The sequence below is a fragment of the Amblyomma mixtum genome, chromosome 10, assembly GCF_055824585.1.
Source record: "Amblyomma mixtum isolate Tamu chromosome 10, ASM5582458v1, whole genome shotgun sequence".
Lineage (NCBI taxonomy): Eukaryota > Metazoa > Arthropoda > Arachnida > Ixodida > Ixodidae > Amblyomma > Amblyomma mixtum.
Genome location: NC_143021.1, coordinates 115,383,571 through 115,403,233, shown reverse-complemented (window position 1 = coordinate 115,403,233; position 19,663 = coordinate 115,383,571). Strand labels below are relative to the sequence as shown.

The following is a 19,663-nucleotide window of genomic DNA, read 5'->3' as shown; positions in this document are numbered from 1 at the left end:
GTAGGGTGTTTGGTATGTGTTTAATGAAAAAATTCAGGTGCGCTATATTTTCTCCAGTAACTATACAGCCGCTTTACAACACCTATCCCGATAAACGCCGGTTTCTCTCCGGCATTGAAAGTAGAAAGCGAAAATCATCGAACCAAAGAGAAAAAATAAACCCCATATAACCCCCAAATAGAAAAAAAAAAAGAAATACTGAAAACACGGAACCCTAGGTTTTTTAGTGAAACGCCTTAGCAACGAAATAAAGCACCCAAGCGCTTTCTAAGAGGCGCCATAGGGTGCGTGTGTCATTATTCCAGAGGACGAGGCAAGCACAAGAGCCCCTGCCTCATTCCAGATAGACGCAATTGCAGGCCAAATCTATTCAGGGTGTTTCACGGAACTTGAACCAAAGATTAAAAAAAAAGGGTTGCTGCGTAGCCAGGTGAAACCAACGACATGTTGTTGCTCACTGTGTGGCGCTCCTCAGAGTATTTCTTATTTTCGCTTAATTAGTTACTTATTTAAGATCAATTATACATAATTTTAACGTTTACTGTAAGGGAACGTGTATTTTGTTAAGTTGTACAGGGGCGTTACGAAAGAACCGATCCAGTTTTTTGTAGCAACGTACGTGGCCCTTTTTTCGAGTTTTCATGGAATGCTCGCTAAATATGAAAAAGAAAAAACACTTCATTGCGCTCTTGCGCTACTGCATTGTAGCGCTGCCAAGCGCGTTCTGAATGAAGCGTGCGCGCTCACCTTCTGGAAGTGAGCAGTCGACGCCGCTCTTAGCATAATCTTGAAAGTGCGATCAGCACATTCTTCCAGCATGGAAAGCGCACGGCGTGATCTGCCAATTGCGATAGGGCTTTTATGAGACATCGCGCAGGCAAACCAAAAAATGAAGTGAAAGTAGTGAAGTCGTGTATTCCAGTGTAGTCTTCCTTTTTTTTTTTGCTCATAATTTTGCAGCCCGTCGAACTACGCCCCGGCCGCTTACTTGGCCACGGTGAGCGCACACGCTTCGTTCATTCAGAGCTGGCTTGCAACGCGACAGTACGGTAGCGCAAGAGAGAAAACACGTGATGTTTTCATATTTCGCGGGCTTTTTAAAAAAAAACTTGAAGAAAGAACCACGTAGAAGACACGCTCCTACAAAAAAACTTGATCGGTTCTTTCGTAACTCTCCTCTACAACTTAACAAAAGGCACGTTAACCTAAAGTGAATGTTTAAAATTTAGCATAATTAATCTTACCTAATTAACTAATTGATCGGAATTTATAAAATACTCTGAGGAGGACCATACGACGGGAAACACTCTGTGGGTGGTTTCACGTAGCTCTGGAACTCCATTTTTTTATCCTTGGTTTAATTTACGTTAATCACATATTATACTTTTTTTCAAGAGCCGATAATCTGAGAAGCTGAGAAAGTCAAAATTGTCGAATAGAACTCAAGAACCGTAATCGACAAATTCCGCTGAAAGGAGGCCTTCCGTCAAATGCCGTCTGCCGGGTTTCGCTATCGTCGTGTTTAATCTGCCTAATCCTCAGTAATTCCATTTAACGTGCAAAAACTCGTGATGACAGGCTGACAGGTACAAGATGTCACGGCGTCATGCCAATCGGTGAAGCCATAGGGTGTATTCGTCGTACCGTTCATGAGTTGTATCGATCATCAAGCCTTCTATTCTGCGCTTGCACTTTGGTTAGCCCCGCCTCACTATGAAAAACGGAGCTGCTCAGAGTACCTACAGCTTACCTGGCAGCGTCTTATACCCGTGCCACACGCGCACAAGAAATAGCAGTAAATGCTTAAGGCCTTAAGTTTGTTAATGACATTATTTTTGGAGTTGGTGCTACACGTCCACATTTAATGCCATTATCGAAAGTGGCGATGACGATAACGCTTGCAAGGTGGTCAAAAGTTTCATCTGAATATAAACATTCCTAATGAGTATAATATATCGGGAATGTTGTTCAAATGTAATGTGAAAACGACTTTCCAGAAAATACGGCTGTTCCTGCTTTACAAGTCGAAAAAGTAGCCATAAACTCACATGTCAGCACATAAGTCGAGAGTACCTGTCAATAAGGCTGGTTAAAATGGCTCTCTTTGCAACGAAAATGCGATATAGATGCCTCATCTGACTGAAAGTTAAGAATCAACCATTTCCTACTGGCTAGGAAGTTGTTACTAACAAAGCTGCACGCTTTTCTGCGTGTGGAATGGGAACGAGAGTACACATTGCACGGGCGAATGAGTTGTGGCGAACTCAGTAGGTCGCGAATGGCAGTAAGGCTAATGCCATTAAATTTATGCGTGTGGCACCACACGAATGCCATTAAACTTAAGGCAGTAAGCACTTAATGGCATTAAATCTGTCCGTGTGGCACGGGTATTAGTCTGCATTTCACTGGCCAAACACGTAAAGCCGAATGTATTGACGCTGAACTGGCATTCGAATGCCCAAATGGCACCTTCTTTGTTTTTGCTGTTTCTTGCGTCTGGCGGTTTTGACTTCGTGGGCGCGCACTTCCTAATAATGGTGGCATCGCAAGATCGCGCGTGACTCTGCCCACCGTTGAAGGCTTCGTTCAGTTCACGCAGGATCAACACATAGGCGCCGCTTGCGCTCACCGTTTCAGCATTGTTCGCGAACTTTCGGAGTCCTGCTTCCGGTGACTGAGACTGCTTGCAACGAAAGCTAGCGACTGAGTGACGGAGCGCTGACAACAGTGCTGGAATGGCCAAAATATGTTTTTTTTTAAAAGCTTTTGGAGAACAAAAATGGGCGTTCTGGGGCAACTATGGAACGAAAAATGTGCATTCTGATGCAGCTGTGAAGTAGAAATATCGCCATTTTGTTGCAGTAATACCAGTATTGTGGAGCTCCAATACACAAAATATTTATTAAAACAACCCCTCATGCTGAGAAGTGCTGGTGTGGTGGAAAGTTTTGTTGCTTCTGAACCAACTATCCCATTTACCTCATCCTTCACAGTTTGGATACCTTCCCGACCATGTTGTTAATGATAGCAACTGTCAGGCTTTTAGGGCTCCGCTCTCTGATTATCGCAGCAAAATCTTGTTCCGTTGTCTCGAAAAAGTTCTGTGCCGCTTATGGGACGTTTAGTCATGTCTTATGTTATGTGTATACTTGCAGTAATTTTTGACAAATCATCGCTCGAAGTCGCACGAAGAAGGCACAGAGCCCTGTTAGCCGCGACCCGACTTTTCCTTTTCCTGCACGCCAACAAAGGGAGCACGGGGGGCAGCCGCACAGTCAGCCCGCCTTGAACACGCTGGGTGAGAAAAGAAAAAATAAACGCACTACGGCTGGTTTCTTGACACACAGGCTGAGGACACGTGGTTTCCGAAGCTTCCACCAATTACGTGGCCGCAGAAAGGTCTTGCTCCACATGGCAGTGGAACAACAGCGACCTGATGCGATCAAAGTTTTTTTTTTTACTCGGTGCTGAGGCTTCTTAGTGTTCGCCTAGGTCCGTCTGTATGTCTGGAGTTTTCTTGACCTTAAATAAAATTAACTAAACGAAAATACCTTACGGACCGAGTGGGTTGCGAATCCGGACGGCGCGTATAGATTAGTTTTGCTGGCCACTGCATCAGACCACTACATCACTGCCTTTTGTTCTATGTACATGAACCGTGTTCAAACCATATGGAAAACAGTAGCAGATCGACATGACAAGTAATACGACACACCTCAGCACCACAGCACTCGCTCTTACATCACCGCAGCCGAACATCCCGTGTCCTAAACTACCCGTCTCTCGCGCTGTGCTTTGGGTATCTTCTGCATCAACTTGCAGCCGTGATCAGCGGATTCGAATATCGAAACCGCAGTGCTAACACATCTAATTCGCTTTTGCCGTAGCCACGACAAATGGACCAAAATTTCTTTTTGTGCCACTCTTTTTGCCTTGCACTGCTCTCTTCGCAAAGCTGGTGGCAGTCCTGCGTAACCAGGACGTCAGAGAATGCAACTGATTCTCTCCAAAAACTCTGATGGGATTTTTGGGAAATGTTTGACCGCTTCAGTCAGGAGTGGCACATTAGCAGCTGTAAGGGTTTTTTTTTTTTTTTTTTACGTGAGCCGGCAAGGATGCGTTCATGCATGAGACCTTTCAGGACCGGTTTGGCAGACGCGCCAGCTTTGTCGTTCTTCAGCGTCGGAAGTAAAAAAAACAGCGCATTTTAGAAGAATTCGCGGCCTGCGGTCCACGGCTCGAGGAGAAGTAAAAGGGGAAAAAGATAAAGGCGCACACAAAGGTACAGCAGGAGACAGCACCCTCTCCCTACTGCCCTTTGCTCTCTCCTCCTCCTTACCCCCGCAACCGGGCACCTACGTACCTCTTGAAAATAACGCCCATTTTTCCCTGTGTTCGTCATCCATTTAATTCTGCGAATCTTGTGTCGCGTTGTTATAGCCTTTCTGAGAGGAACATATTGTCAAAGAGTTGTGTCGGAAGGGTAGCGTGAAATTCAAGCAAGTTTAGGTTGAAAACGATGCCCAATTCTTCCTTATTTATTTTAAAATCAGCGATAGCAGTGCTTTTAGCATGCGGTTCGCGGGCGGTTCGGTTGTTCGATTCCCAGTGCCCCCCGGGTACCTATCGCTTTCCAATGCATACAAATTTTTTCGTGGTTTCTCTGAGGTGAATTGACTCGAAAAATGTCTTTCACCTAACCTTATGTAGAAGAAAACACTGTTCCATGGCGCTTGTCAACAAAAGAAAACATCCTTATGGGAAAAAACGCAACGAAAACAATTCTACGCGTAGGCTAAGTACACGCCAGGAGCAAAAACGCGTATGCAATCTGTACGTAAAAGGCGTCAGCAAAACATCGGCCAGCATTCGCGGAAAGGAAGCGGTGGAAACTGGGTACCAGCCGGACATCATTATCAGGCGCCTCCTCCCCTGTCCCGAAGACCCATCGTCCTACAGAAAAGATGCAAGGCGTGGTACGCAAAAACCCTGCTCGAGTGCATGGTGTCTAGAGCGGCGTTTACTTGAAGGGGTTTAGTTGAGGAATTCAGTTGAAAACCGGTTACTGGTTTCATGTAAACACCGCACAGTCGGTTCCGGGAGTAGAGGAAGTGAGTAAAGTCAACTCCGCTGCAGGGGGGGGGGGGGGGGGGGGGGTTGACTCGCTCAATTCCAACGGAAGATAGCACGTAAACCGGATACAGACGAAGAGTCGGGTTAGCGGGAGTGGAGAGCATAAATTACGATCCTGCTTTTACGCTTGCGCCATCGCGCCTGCGAGACAGCGGTGCCGGGCCGCAATCTTGGAGGCTGCCACTGCCCTCACCCGCTGCGCTGCTTGACGCTTGGTGTCGCTGCAGTTGAACCGGTCTCGACTCGCTAAAATCTAGTTCATGTAAACACGCAATCGTCGAGTCGGGCTGACCTTACACAACTTGACCCCCCGATTCGATCTACCGCAGTCCGGTTCATGTAAACGAGGCTTAGGCTGGGGACACCAACAATATGACGGAAAGAGTGAAGCAGCACAAAGCTTATGTCAAGCAAATGAACAGAAGCGCAGTGGCCGTACTTCCCAGCCATGCCACCACAGGGGTGACTTTGACGGCACTATTGTGGTGGAAACTGAACCAAACTGCGCAGAAGCCTTCTACTTGAGTCATGACGGAGGAGAATGTTGAATGTTTTCTGGGAATAACTCCCTTTTCCTACATCCACGGTATAAGCTCCATGACCCTGCGGTCGACCTTATGTGGGCTTAAAAAAGGCTCCGCAACGCGCCCGCAGTCGCACCTTCAAGAAGTAGTAGTAATCGTTTACTGACAAAAAAATACAATAAGGAAGCACGAGAGCTGCAGCCGGTGGAATTCACGGAATACAGAGCCGGCGGAAGTCACAGGGAGAGGATAGCGGGAAAAGTACGAAGGAAAGCGACCGGCAGAAAAGACGGGGAAGCTTTGTTTGCAAGTTGTCCAATGGACAACTTGCAAAACTGCGGGAAAGCTGACTAACAGGAAGATGTTTTCCAACCAAGAACCCTCGTTCACAGATACGTTTTCGCTTCCTGCAATGCTGCATGAAGGGTTTAACCGCGAGGGGAGATGAGTCAGCAGCCCTGCACTGTGTCCTTCTTCGAAAAGGTGTGCGGGGCGCCCCACAAATCTGCGTGAACCTGAAGCCCCGCTTGCACTCTAAGAACTGATACTCTCTATGATAGAGTATACCGGCTACTGTACTCTCTCTAGCAGCAGTTTACTCCGCCCAAACTGCCTAAGGAGTGAAACGACTCCTTCGGTAAAGAGTAAAACTGCGAGCGCACTCCCTCTAGGGCCTGAGGGAGTTGGAGGTTGTTTATTTTCTTAGCTTTTGTACTGCAGCGGAGCCATATATATAGTGACCTGTGACTCGCATCTCATGCAAACTAGTGATAAGCAAAAACAACCAAACAAGAAAGTGCGCTGTGCTCCGCCCACAGAGCCAGACCTTGTACATAACCGATACGTGCAGTGTACACTTTGGAGATTATTGCGTTGCATTCATACAGCATATTTGATTTGATTTCAATGGATTTTACGTCCCAAAGCAACTGCACTGACATCGCGACATCCCAAAGCAAAGTGCACTAACATCGCGCAGTGCATGAGGCTTTGGAGTTTCGCATTCATCGAAATGCGACCGCCGCGGGGTTCTGAATAGTCTATATCATTCAGCGAAGTCATGCACTTCCGTAGAATGCGTTTAAGAAGAGACTGTCATGGTAACTGTCGCAATTTATCCTAAACATTAGTTTATTGCTGTGTGAATATATTTTATGCCCTTCGGAACCGCCATTCACATTTTGCAACATCTATTTCAGCACAACAACCTCCAAGAAAAAGCGGTTCGCAGAAACGAGCGATGCTTCTGTTAAAGGAAAACACTTCTGTCAGATCCCGTAAACCTTCGCGGTCGACGGCGAAACATTAGTCTAAACACTTTATATGGCATTCCTACTACGGTATGAATGATCCACGAGTGCTCTAGGGAAGCTACACATCATTTTAATACGAATAATAGTGCATAGGACACCAGTTAACTCGTTCGCGAAGGGCGAGTCAACTGACTGTGCACCATGAAATTGCTGTCGAGTAAAGATTTACCGTGGCGTTCAGATGTTGCCGTTACTGTTTCATCATTTACTGAGCTGTGCCAACTCTAACCAGCCAGCGATCTACCAATTTAGAGAACAGAACTCGCGACATATACGCACGAAACGGCCGCTGGACTCAAAATGTTAGCATATATAACTACTGAAAAGCATTACCACTCGTCCCAGGTATAGGCGAGAGGTAGCGCACTCGGCTCGCAATGCAGAGTTTCCCGGTTCTAATCCTCCCTCCGGCGCAGCTTTTTTTTTTTCCCAGCCATTCGTAATAAAGGAGTGTTTATACTCCTGCAGAGGGAGTGCGCCTAGCAGGAGTGCGGCGACTCTGGATAAAGGAGTGAAATATGGGACAAGCGTATACTCCATCGAAAGGAGTTCCCCGCACTCCTTTTGTTCTTAGAGTGCAGACATTGCCAGCTTTCGAGGTAGAGTGTAAAGGAAAGCTTTGCAAAGGTTACAATGATGCATTCCCTTGACGACTGCCTGTCTCGACCCGCACCTGTCCTTCGCGTCTCGGCTCTATTGTGTCCTTTCAACAATTTCCCTCCCATACAGATAAAGGGACGGCTCTCCTCTCTCTTTTCGAAGAAGAATGAGAGATTGCCGTCTGCGTACGAGGGTTCTTGGTTGGAAAATTGTAGTGGGCGCTCGTTATTCTGCAAGTTGTCCAAGTTCGCGCCGCTCGCAAGCTAGTGCCTAAGCTTTGTTGTACACATTTACAACGCGCGTAAATTAACTGCATATTCTAGGCCGCGTGCACGTAGCGTCCTGTCGCTAATGGACAGCGCGAGCGGCGCATTGCGCAAGTGGCCCGGATGGAGCGCCCAGCTGCCGCCTTAAAGCAGAAACAGAGCCGGCTTTGAAACGTCGTGTTATCCTACAAGAACTTATTTGGCTGGCGTTTACTTCTCAAATAAATGCAAATTATAGTCATAAAATTTTAATTGGATTTGCCTCTGGGTTGCAGCTTTGGGAAAAGGCGTAGCTTCCTGCACAGCAAATGGCAGATTTGTCAGAATAGCTCACAACATGCCGTTCTATGAACTCTTCGTTATCGCTTCATAGTTTGCACACACTTTTGACATGAACGCGGAAATTAGCAGCGATTACGGCAATGGCAAAGCCCTTAGCGACGGCGAATGATCGAATAACTGGAGGCACTTTAACAACCTAGAAGAAATGCTGTGAATTACCACAATACGAATTGTTACACTGGACAAATTGCCTAATGCGCACAATCAGTTAGTGAAACAGGCACGAAACGGAGCACCAGGTTTCTTGCATAGAATCCTGCAGTACTTGCAACGTACAAGCTTATGGGCATCTATATATGTACAGATGACAGGAGTACAGCAAGAAGCCAAACGAATTCGGCTTGATTGGGCTTGTACCCTTACAGAAATAGCTTTATATTCAATAAGGAGACTACAGAGGTACACTGATTTCAACGCATCCCTGCTGCATTTTGACCGCATCGCCTAAACTTTCGAAGAGCTGAACGCTATTGAGCTTTAAGATGTAGCGATTAATGCGCTAATACCTAAGTTTCGTGGCTTTGTATAGTTAATGCGCACGCATTTCCACTATCACTCATCCTCAAGTAGCCACTGTACGCGTTTGCAATAGTAAATGTGTCTGTAAAGCTCTGGAGTTTGCTTATAGTCCTCTATAATACCCATTCATGGCGAGCACTTTCTTGTATCGGCCCATGTTTGTGTGCCTACATCCGATGGGGACACTTTTAATAAAAGCGCGCATTCACAAGGCGTGACTTGATCTCCTTAAAGCAAGCAAAAAAAGCGTAGACGTGCGCCTAGCCAAACGCACCAAGAGAGGGCGCCACACGTTTCTTGCCGATGCTGAGGATGCATGATGAATAGAAAAATAGCCAGGGAAAAATTCTGCCTCTTTCAAATGTAAAATACTTTACATCTATTAAAAGATGGGACATTTCGCTACCTAAAGCTCCTAGAGGAGTCCGATATATTGTAAATCATGGCAGCGGTGAGTGATCAAGTGAGGACAAGTGGGGTTTTTTTCGCGACCTCGTCATAGGCATCATGCGACCATATCTCATCGCGCAGGGTAAACGCAATATTTAAGCCACAGTGATGAAACTTTATTAAAAGAAACTTTATGAGGTATTTAACCCCTCAGGGTCAGAGCTCGCTTGTAACTGTTATGCGTGACGAGATATTGATTTTTTATTTTTCATCGCCATTCAGTTACGCGCCGCCGCGCCGCCGGCTGTCGCGAGATGGCGCGACCGGTTTTCCGAGGCGCATGGGCCGGAATCCTGGGGATGTGTGACGTCATGTTGTCACGTGGTCAGCCGCCGCGCCTCTGATGTGGAGCCTCCACCGCCGCGGCCGACCGCGCGAGCCGGCAGCCCATCTCTCCTCTGCTGTGACGTCATGTTGTCACGTGGTGTCACGTGGTCACGCTAAAGGTCAATGGTAGCTCCACCGCCGCGCTCGACGGGCTGTAGTGTAGCTCTAGTAATATGCTTCGCATAAAAAGTAAACAATTCCTTTATATCGATTTAAGAATCGAAGGAATTAGTCAAATCAATGACGACAGCAATTGTATTCATTTCTGTTTTCAGCAACAGTCCTTCTAAGCGTAAGAAATGATGTTCGAGATGATTTGTTGTTCTTGTATCCGAACTAGGCGGCAGTCAAAATGTGGTGCTTGTCTAAAACCGCTTAATACGACAGCAGATAACTTTCCAAGCCCTTTTTGAGACCATGGGAATAATAAATACAGGTCTGCATTTTGATGCAAAATTCGTTCCCCTATTTTTATATTTTACTGCTACTATAGACGGCTTTATAGCTTCTGGATTGACGCCGGTTCCCAGCACATGACTATAGATGTGGTCAAGTAACGAAACGACAAGGTCTCAAACGCACTTCACGGGTTTTACTAACATATGCTTAATAAATAATAATACAGTAGTATTTCCGAATATGAGGTTCGCGTGTACTTTCTGCTTCGGGTGTTTGCTCCAAAATAAACGTTGAGCAGCACTATTTATATACGAACGTAAAATTGGAGTGGTGCTCTTCTGTGTTACATACTCAAAGTTATCACCTACCGCTTTATTGGTTATTTGAAAACCGTTTGAGTTTTTTTTTTTTTTTTAGGGTGAATGGTTCGTACTTAAGCGACTGAGGACGCTATTGAGAATTTTCCAGCTGGTGTCCAAGTGATGATGAGGGATATGAGAACATGCATTTTGATAGTAATTTTTCTCTGCTGCCCTCAGTTTGCGCGTTCAACCTGTTTGTCGCTGCCTTGAATTCTTGCAGCCCAGTAAAAAGGCGTGTCCGTAGAGAGGAGCGGTGCAAAAGGTTTTTATTTTTACTTACGTTACTTGCGTAGCGTACTTACCTAACGTCAGTAACTTACGTTACTGACTGCTTACCTTGTCAGGGGACGCGCCTGTATGCAGTGAAGGTCAAATTGAGCAAAGCAGTAACCACGTGACCACACTATATAAGATAGTAGCCGTGGGCGCGTAGTGCCTCAAGTGATACCTATACTTTCGGTCCGTCATACATGGTGCCCCAGCTAAATGTAACCAAGGTTTTTAAAAAGACAAAGTGGCCTAGCCGAGTGAGACCAACTGAGGGTTGTTGACAGTCGCGTGTCTTAGTCTGCAGTATTTTTTTATTATGCTAAACGGTGTTGATTAGCAGTGACTAATTAGCTAACTTTTTAATTAATGCCTCGAGGAAGAATGTGTCAAAGTAGTAATTGCAGATCCTATAGAAAAATAACCGGTTGCCGTGTTTGGAACCAGGTATCACTGGTACGGATACTTTTATTTGCCTTAAAAAAAAATCACGCGAAATACAAAAAGAATCGCGGGATAGGGAGGCAGTTTCAGCGTTCCCAGACGACCGGTCAAGCAATGACATCCGCAAGTGTTGCAATGATGCAATGACAGTGTTGCAATGATATTGCAACACTGTCCCGAGCGGGGTACGGCTTCTTGCGATGGTTGTGAGATAAAGGCCATCAACTCTCACAAGTCTGCTGCAAACACAAGTGAATGGAACATGACGATGGAATTTTCCTCGGCAATGAAAGTGTTCTGCGAGCATCACTTACTCAAGGGCGAGTTGTATTTTTTTTTATAACCTTGAGAGCTCGAGTTTCGTTTTACGAGTGGAGCACATACCTAATAGGAATAACGAGTTAACGCCACGTCACGTCGAAGCTCGACGCACCGACATCACCGCCACTTGCTCAGTGCGCCCGATAGTGGTGAGGTACGGGAGTTCGTCTCTAATAAGAATGCCAACGACAAAGAAGCGCCTGAAAAGAACGGTTTCTTATCATTTTTGCTCCGCACGGCCAGAACAATGCACTTTACATATGAGCAAAAGGTAAATATGATTTTTGCCTTGGGAGCCGCTGGCGGCAATAGGAGGAAGGCCTCGAAAATATACCAATTTTAGGGCTGTGGAGGGAAGGCAACTGCATCCACATTAATGAAGACCTACCAGACGCTAAGACAGACAGGGACTCCCAGCAGAACGAGGCACAGAACTTCGCCTATAGGTGAAGAAATGGAGACGGACATCTTGGCATTCATGGCTGCGAACACTCACGCAAGCGTTCGTGACGCAAGTGCTGGCGCAATGGTGTCGAAGTCATCTGCCTGGAGAATCATGGAGAAGGGAAAGCTTCACCCGTACCATCTTCAACTTCATCAAAAGTTAGAAGTGATTGATTTCCAAAGCCATCTTGACTTCAGCAACTGGATTCCGATGCATGGTTCCTTAACGACATGCTCTGGACTGATGAGGCAAGCTTTTCCAGAAACGCCTAAGTCAATCTCCACAATGCCCATTACTGGAGCGGAGGGAACCCGCACTAGCTGGTCCGACCGCAGCAACAGTATCAGCGTTCCTCTAATATCTGGTGCAGAATTTTTGACGGCAGGATTATTGATTCCATCTTCTTCGACAACACACTTAGCGGACTGTTCTGCATAGAGGAGATCTTGAAGGGTCCAGTAGATAAATCCTGAAGGGACCTTCCCCTGAAGCGCCTTCGGGATGCATTGTTCCAGCATAATGGTGCGCCTCCCCACAGCACTTATGCAGCTGGAAGCTGGCATGATGGCGTCTTCCGAAAGCAATGGACCGGGTGGCGCGGACCAGTACTATGGCCTGCAAGGTCACCGGACATGATCCCACTAAACTTTTTTTTGTGGTGATACGTGAACGACCGGCTATATCGAACCGAAACAACCACGAAAGACGCACTGAAAGCAAAAATTGCCTATGTTTACAGCGAAATTCCTGAAAATCTCGTCAGAAGTGCAGTGGCAGACGTGTTGAAGAGGTGCCAGGTGTGCATAGCTTCAGAAGGAGACTTGTTTGGGCACATTTTGTAATATGCAAAAACTGAGCTGAATCGCATGTCAGGAATTTTTCGTTGACCACACGTAAAACAACGATTGACCCTCATAACACGTTCTCACACTTTATTTTTATCTTCTCGAGAGACAGCAGCGATCCTAAATAGCTGCGGACGATATTCCTCTTCCAATTTTTATTGTATGGTGCCTTTTTATGTTCTTTCTTCCATCTTAATTACTGCAGCCCATTTTCCTCTTTGGTATCTTTGCAATTTTCCCCCGCCGTATGTTCTGCCGCTCGGTGACACACCTTGCACTCTGCGCGGGGGAAAATTGTGAGCTCTGCAAAAAGTGTGAACCACGACTTGTTGGGATAAGGATTCTGGGCAGGAGCGGTGATAGTAAGGCACGGGAGGTTTTGGAGGCGTACCACATAAGGAATAGAGGAAAAAGTTGTGTCAGCGATACATCTGTGAACCTTTTTAAAACTAAAATTTCATATCTTGAACGCTTCTGTTGATTGCACATGAGGTTACTTTCTGCGCATGCCTACGCTTTTGTATATTTGCTCGCTTTTCAGAGATTAAAGTCAGGTGAAGTGAGCGCTTGTCCTACGTCGTTCTTGAGCTGTGTGTGTGTGTGTGTGTTTTTCGGCGCTACTGTTTTTCCATTTTCGAGTACATTAGTAAGCCTTGAAAATGTTGAAGACGCGCATAGCTAGGACCAAAAGCCATTGCTTTAGTCGGACAGAGGTGGGAAAGGCCTTTTTCCTGCAGTGGGCGTGTCGGGCTGATGATGATGATCGATTTTAGAGCGCAGCTCTTTGGCGTCCGTTCCTGGGTTTCGAGTCGTCGTCGGCGTTGTCGTCGGCCTCGTAACCAGCTCCGCCCCCCTTTCATCCCCCCAGCGCTAGCAGCGACCGACTGATACCGCTGGATGCCGCTGACGCCGCTAGAGAGTCAAGATAACGTGACTGCATAGAACACCGTCGCCGCCATGCAGAAAGAGGAGGAAAGGGTCCCCCCCCCCCCCCCCCCCCTGTTCTTGTGTGGCGGATAGGGTGCTCTTCAGTTGCCGACGCGCCGGTTATTTCACGTAGGCCCCGGCACGTCGACGAATACGTGACCACCTTCCCACGGCTAGACCTGGTTCTTAGCGCTGCGGAAGCGAGGGTATCATATTGTTTGTGTCGGCATCGGCGGCGTTGTCCCTGAAACCAACTCCGCAGCTGGGGTTGACTCACTATCGAAAAGGTGAAACAGCTTATTTGCTGCGCTCAAATTTCGCATTATGAAGTAACGTAATCGTCGGTAATTTTTTTTTATTGATCAGTTTTTACTGATCAGAAATGTAGCGCTTGAAGAGCCGTCGCGGCTAGCCATCAGCGTAAGCATTTTTCGCGCAGGACGTTTTGCACGCAGGAACATCTTTCACGATCACACGAACCCGTTTATTAAACGTAAAGCCGTAGGTTCCCATTGCACTGCAACCCCTTGCTTTGTTGAACGTCGTTACGGATAAAGTGTCACTATTAGTGAAGCCTCACTATTCGTTTTCTGCTGTTGGAACAGCTTCGACGAGGTCGGCCGCTACGATGTGGCCGCAGTCATTGACCACGTCCTGAACAAAACCAGCGCACCAAGGCTGACGCTACTGGGGTTTTCGCAAGGGTTCTCCGCAAGCCTCGTTCTCCTCTCCACCAGGCCTGAATACAACGAGAAGGTGCGTTGCTTCAAATTTTTTCTGCGCTGCGTGAATCGGTAACTACAGAGCATGGAAGACAGCCCTTACGACTAAATGTGAAAGGAGTGCCAAACCTAGAGGAGAATTCGTAGGAAAACAAAGAAAGAAAGGTGCCGAAAGTTTGGAAGCGGCGCCTATAGTTAGCATTGATTCATCTTTTAACTACGTCATGGCAGAAACTAATCAGCTTTAATTAAGTAAGAAATTATTGAGTTAATGCAGGCTATTATTGCCGTGCCAAACTTGTATTGCTTGAGGCGCTCAGTAGAGTTGCTTTACATAAACTAAACAAAATGAGCTACATACAAGCTGCTGAGCTACCTGTTCACATTTAGCTTATTGCTCTTCATGATCATCTGTTTCATGAACTACTTTCACCGCGGGCAAGTACGTATCGTTTACATTATTTCTGGTTCGTTCTATTTGGAGACGCAATATTAGCGCGAGCAACACTAATCGGTGAAAACCGTTTAAGTCACCATGCGGAAATCTACATTTGTTGAAAACATCATAGAATGTGCCTACGACCAATAGTGAAACTGATAAACGTGGTTAGCTCAAAGAAGTTTTAGTCTAAACTGTCATCCGATAAAATATTAACCACCTCTCGATATTAACGAGTTGCGACCTTTGAGCGGTCTTTTACGGAACAACTGGTTAGCGCCCATTGGTGCACTGAGCGGCATTAAGTTCCGAAGATCTAGCGGCAAGAATGCGAGCCCAAAAGCAGAGAAGACAAGCTGGTGAGACTGCTCTGACCGGCGCTATGGCGAGTAGCTCCAATGTGACAGGAAAAATGATTGCATAGATAGGACGATGATTAAATGACTACGGCCGGCCCCTTTGTTGTCATTCGATAATATGGGATTAGAATTTGCCACATGCACCTTACTGTTATAGTGCCCTCCCACCTTTACACACTATGGCGACTGCGCGAACGACAAAAAGCATGAAGAAGAAAGTTGGCTGCGCCCTTCTGGCGCACGGCAGTTATTGTCCATTCAAGACAGGATCTTTAGTGTGAGCAGTACCGAAATCAAGTGGCCAACGCTGGCGGTTTGAATTTCTTAGCCACCTGTGCTTTTGAAGAGCAGCGATTCATCTCCTGTTCTATCAGACCGTCGTTGAAAGCCCGAAGCGCGAGGGAGTGGATCGGACTGGATAAACGTCAACTTGCAAGATGCATTTTCGGGTGCTCCCTTGAGCCAGTTTCGCATGTGCGCATCTTCCATGCAATCCGCGTTCAAAGACGCACCATTCCGCACCTGTCGACGAGCAATATCCCAGGAAAGTAAAAACAGCGCTGTGTGGTTTGTGTACAATTTGGCGCTGTTTTTACTTTCCTGAACACAACGTCACACCAACTAGCCCCGCAAAAGGTACTGCTAAGACATATCCCACTTACCGGCGCTTTACATTCGTAATCCTGAGGATCGTAAGCAGTGTCCAGATTTTTTTTTTCAATTAGCGAACCTTTGCCATGAGTGTACATGCCAGCTTTGCAAAGCAACAGTATTTATGAAGCCTTAGTAGGCTGTTGTTTCTTCATAAAAATAGTGCAGTCGTGGGTGTCATGGCTTTTCGATAAGTAGGTACCGTGGTTCGTTGAAGACGCTGGACACTTGATCGAAACAATGCAAGAGCGGGGGCTAGTTGGTGCTTCATACTGATCAAATCGCGCTAAAAGGCACAGAAATACGAAACCACAGACGGAAGAAACGCGTACTTTCAACTAGTTTACTTCACAAAACGTGTCGCTTTTATACAGAGCAGGATAGCATAAACGATCTAAGAACGAAACAATCAATTTGCATCTGAAAAGCTGCCTTCACCTTCCTGTCTATATTCTGGCCTGTGACCTCAGCCAGTCTAATTGACACCACCATACTAGGTCACGGGAAAACAAAAACAGAAAGTGAAATCATTGAAGCCTTCAAGATCAGGACTATTGGAACAGAAAACTGCGTCAGCACACCGTCAATAGCTGTCGAACATAACGAATTATACTGGCTGAGGTCACTGGCCAGATTATAGAAAGCAAGGGGAAGGCAGCTTTTAGATGCAAATTGATTGTTTCGTTCTTAGATCGTTTATGCCATCCTGCTCTGTATAAAAGCGACACGTTTTGTGAAGTAAACTAGTTGAAAGTACGCGCTTCGTCCATCTGTGTTTTCGTTTTTGTGTGCCTTTTAGCGCGATTTGATCAGTACTTGATCGAAAATTATGTACAATGGTTTCCAGCAGTATTTGTGGATAGCTGGACGCGCGAAATCGACCATGGTACACCACGTCCCAAACTGAGGACACTAGCACGCCTGGCATGGGCTCCCAAAGCTAATAATCAAGCTCGGTCAGCCCTAACAGCTGACAGCAAGGAGGACAGAGATCTGAAGATGCGCGGTACTGGGCTCAGATAGCCGCGCCGCCTTCTGAAGAAAGAAAGACAAGCTAGCAAACGATGTCAAAATGTCACTGTTTTCTAATTATATTGGTAAAAAGTGACATCACGGCCTAGAGATGGCATCACAGTCCTTGAGCAATAAAGGAGGCCACGACTTCTGACCTTACTTTCCTTGCTCATTTCTTTTGAGGAGAAAATAGCGGATAAGAAAATGAGGGACCAGGACTGGAAGTGTGTCTGCACGCGTATCCGGCTGACACGGACAAGGCGCACGGGTTCCCATCCGTGCACCGTCTCGTGAGGAACGCGGATAAATAAATAAAGAAGGATAGCAACCTGCAAAATTATTGATTGCGGTTATCAGTCTTCATAAAAATGAAGGCTTTACATCGAAAGCCAGCACACATACAAAGCAGAGGGACTTCACCATACATCCAGTCACTTGCGCACTGCTGCTGACCAACTGCAGCAATGGCTTCGGCGATAAAAAGACAGCGATTTGATAGAGGCAGAGCATCCGCCTTGCGTCCAGGAGGACTGCAGTTCGAACTCCGCTCACAATTCTCCCCCGGACACAAAAAAAAAAATGATGGTCGATTTGCGTAGTTAGCATAAATACGAATTAGGTGCGCGAGCAGTTAGGTTTTCACTTTGTTACCGGCGTTCAGATTCAGTGTTCACGGATGGCAGTTAACTGGATAGCGAGAATAGGTTAATGTCCATAAAAGCGAGATTGGTTATTCTCTACATGCATACGTCCCTGGGAGTCTTCCTGCCACTCCCTCGAAGTGGTTCAGCAGTAGGGGCTGTAATGGATGGGACTTGGGCTGCTTGGGTTGGGTTGCACTCCAGGTTGCTCTTCACGAGCAGCCTCTCACGAATAATTGAGCTGCCACCTGACACATTGAGCAGCTTGCCACAAAACCGGCTTCAGGAAAACAAACAGAAACAAACAAACATTGAAACACACAATGGCTACATGCGGGGAATGCTACTATAACTGCTAGCGCACTAAAAATCCGAGTGTTCAAGAAACTGCGTTACTAGGCGACCAGGGGTGCGCCTGATCCTGGCGACCAGAGCTCACCATGCACCCTGTCAACAGGGTACTACACTCTGGTGTCGCCTATGACCCCCACCTACTATGTGAACAAAGAACTTAACCCGCCCCTCAGTCCCTAGTGGCTGCGCTGCCAATAATCAAGGTGGGCGTTTGACTTGCAACGCTGCGGAGAGTGTGAAGAATATTTTGCTGCGGGCAGGCCGCCATTGTAAACTGAATATGGCAACGTTGAGCACAAGAACCTTATCCAGTGAAGCTAGCTTAGCAGTGCGGCGCGAGGAGCTAGCGGGTATTAAATGGGATGTCATAGGGCTTCTTGAGGTTAGAATGACAGAAAAGGCGTATACAGTGCTAAAAGGAGGGCGCGTACTGTGCTATCGGATAAGCGTATACACAAGAAATAGGTCTGGGATTTCTGCTCAATAAGGATATAGCTGACAACATAGATTAATTGTATAGAATTAACGACAGGGTGGCATATATATTTACTATATAAAAGGTATACAGGCCTGGAGACCAATGTCTAGTCGTGATGGCACGATAGTCAAAAGATTGTATAAAGACACGGAATCGGCAATGAGTACAGTGAAAAAGCATGGCATGGAGGAGACCAGGCAGTGGATGATTATGGCATAGGTTCTAGCAACACGACAGGAGGGTTATCGTAGTGTTTGCAGAACGAAATAATTGACAGATTATGAATATTCTACCGCAAACGGGAGAACCTGAACAGAACGCTCAAGATCCCAAACGGCTAGACTGAAAGTGGGATAGAAATCATATTGTACGGGCATCCCGTCACTGACAGTAAGGTCTGGAAGGACAGTAAGGTCTAGAATCAGCTCGCACTGGAATGGAACTGGTGAAAAAAAGTTAATCAAAGAGTTAGTGGTAAGAGGGATAGTAGCAGAGTTTAGAACCTCGCGGCAGTATAAATATTAGGCTCTAACCAAAGGCGATGGCTTTGTGTTCAAGCAATGAACGATAATCTCCGAGTTGTTATTACGGTGTGCGCAGTAGAAGGCAGCAGGATAGTTAGAACACTGGCAGGCTCTCTGAGGAGTCGAATGCTTTGATTTCAAAGCGCCAAAGCATCACAGCCTCTAACTCCATTCAAGTGACAACACTGACAGAGCTCTCCGAGATAATGAATAAGCGTAAGTAAATGACATAAGGAAGCATGTTACGTTGATAGCGGACCATGCAATAAAGCCGGGAGGTCAATTAAGAATAATTGTCAAGAAGAAACCATACGTATTCAAAAATCAGAAGCACACACCAGTACACAAGGACGGCAACGTCATTAACAATTTGTAAGCTTCCCGGGGAATTCTGCACCGATTTGTGCAATAGCGAAAATATTCAGGACGATAATGGCGGAGGCAGTAGAGCTGAGGAATTGAACGTCGTGCTGGCAAACAAGGATGAAGGCAGGAGAGTCTTGTTCGGGCTAGTTGGTAATTGCTATTGCTGACGGTCCCGCGCCTGTCACTGCCGTTCTTTCTCTCATGGCTGTGTGTTTCGTGGCTCGCAGTCAATGTGAATGTAAAGAGACTTTACATGCACTGCAGAGAGGGAAGAAAGCTGATGACGATTAGGTAATGGCAGACCTGTGCGAGTACTGTGGCGAGATTGTGCTAGATCTACTAGCTGCCCTGTATGCGCTCTCGGGGAATTTGTGCTGACAGGTTGACAGCAGGTGCATGTCATGGGTTAAGATTGCTGGTTGGCTTTGTTAGGATGTGGCGAATAGCCTCCCGCTGCATGCGCGTACGGTTTTTAGGGCTATCGTGATTTTATGATGTGTTTTTTGTGCTTCGGTCGGTGTGCTTGGTGCTTATGTATGTAACCCTTCTAGAAATAAAATTTCAGATGTTAGATAGCGCTCGTGCCTCTTGTTTCTTGCACTACGTTCTGTTTATCGCACTGCTTTAAGAT

The 19,663-nt window shown here is 46.4% G+C and overlaps 1 protein-coding gene across 1 annotated transcript in view; it reads left to right on the top strand.

Annotated features, from left to right (window-relative positions):
* Positions 1-19,663, top strand: part of LOC149326728 (tear acid lipase-like protein) — an 87,947-nt gene that overhangs the window by 34,565 nt on the left and 33,719 nt on the right. The window contains exon 4 of the mRNA XM_089564662.1: positions 14,090-14,240. Coding sequence (XP_089420788.1) covers positions 14,090-14,240 — 151 coding nt within the window. The remainder of the gene's footprint in view (positions 1-14,089; positions 14,241-19,663) is intronic.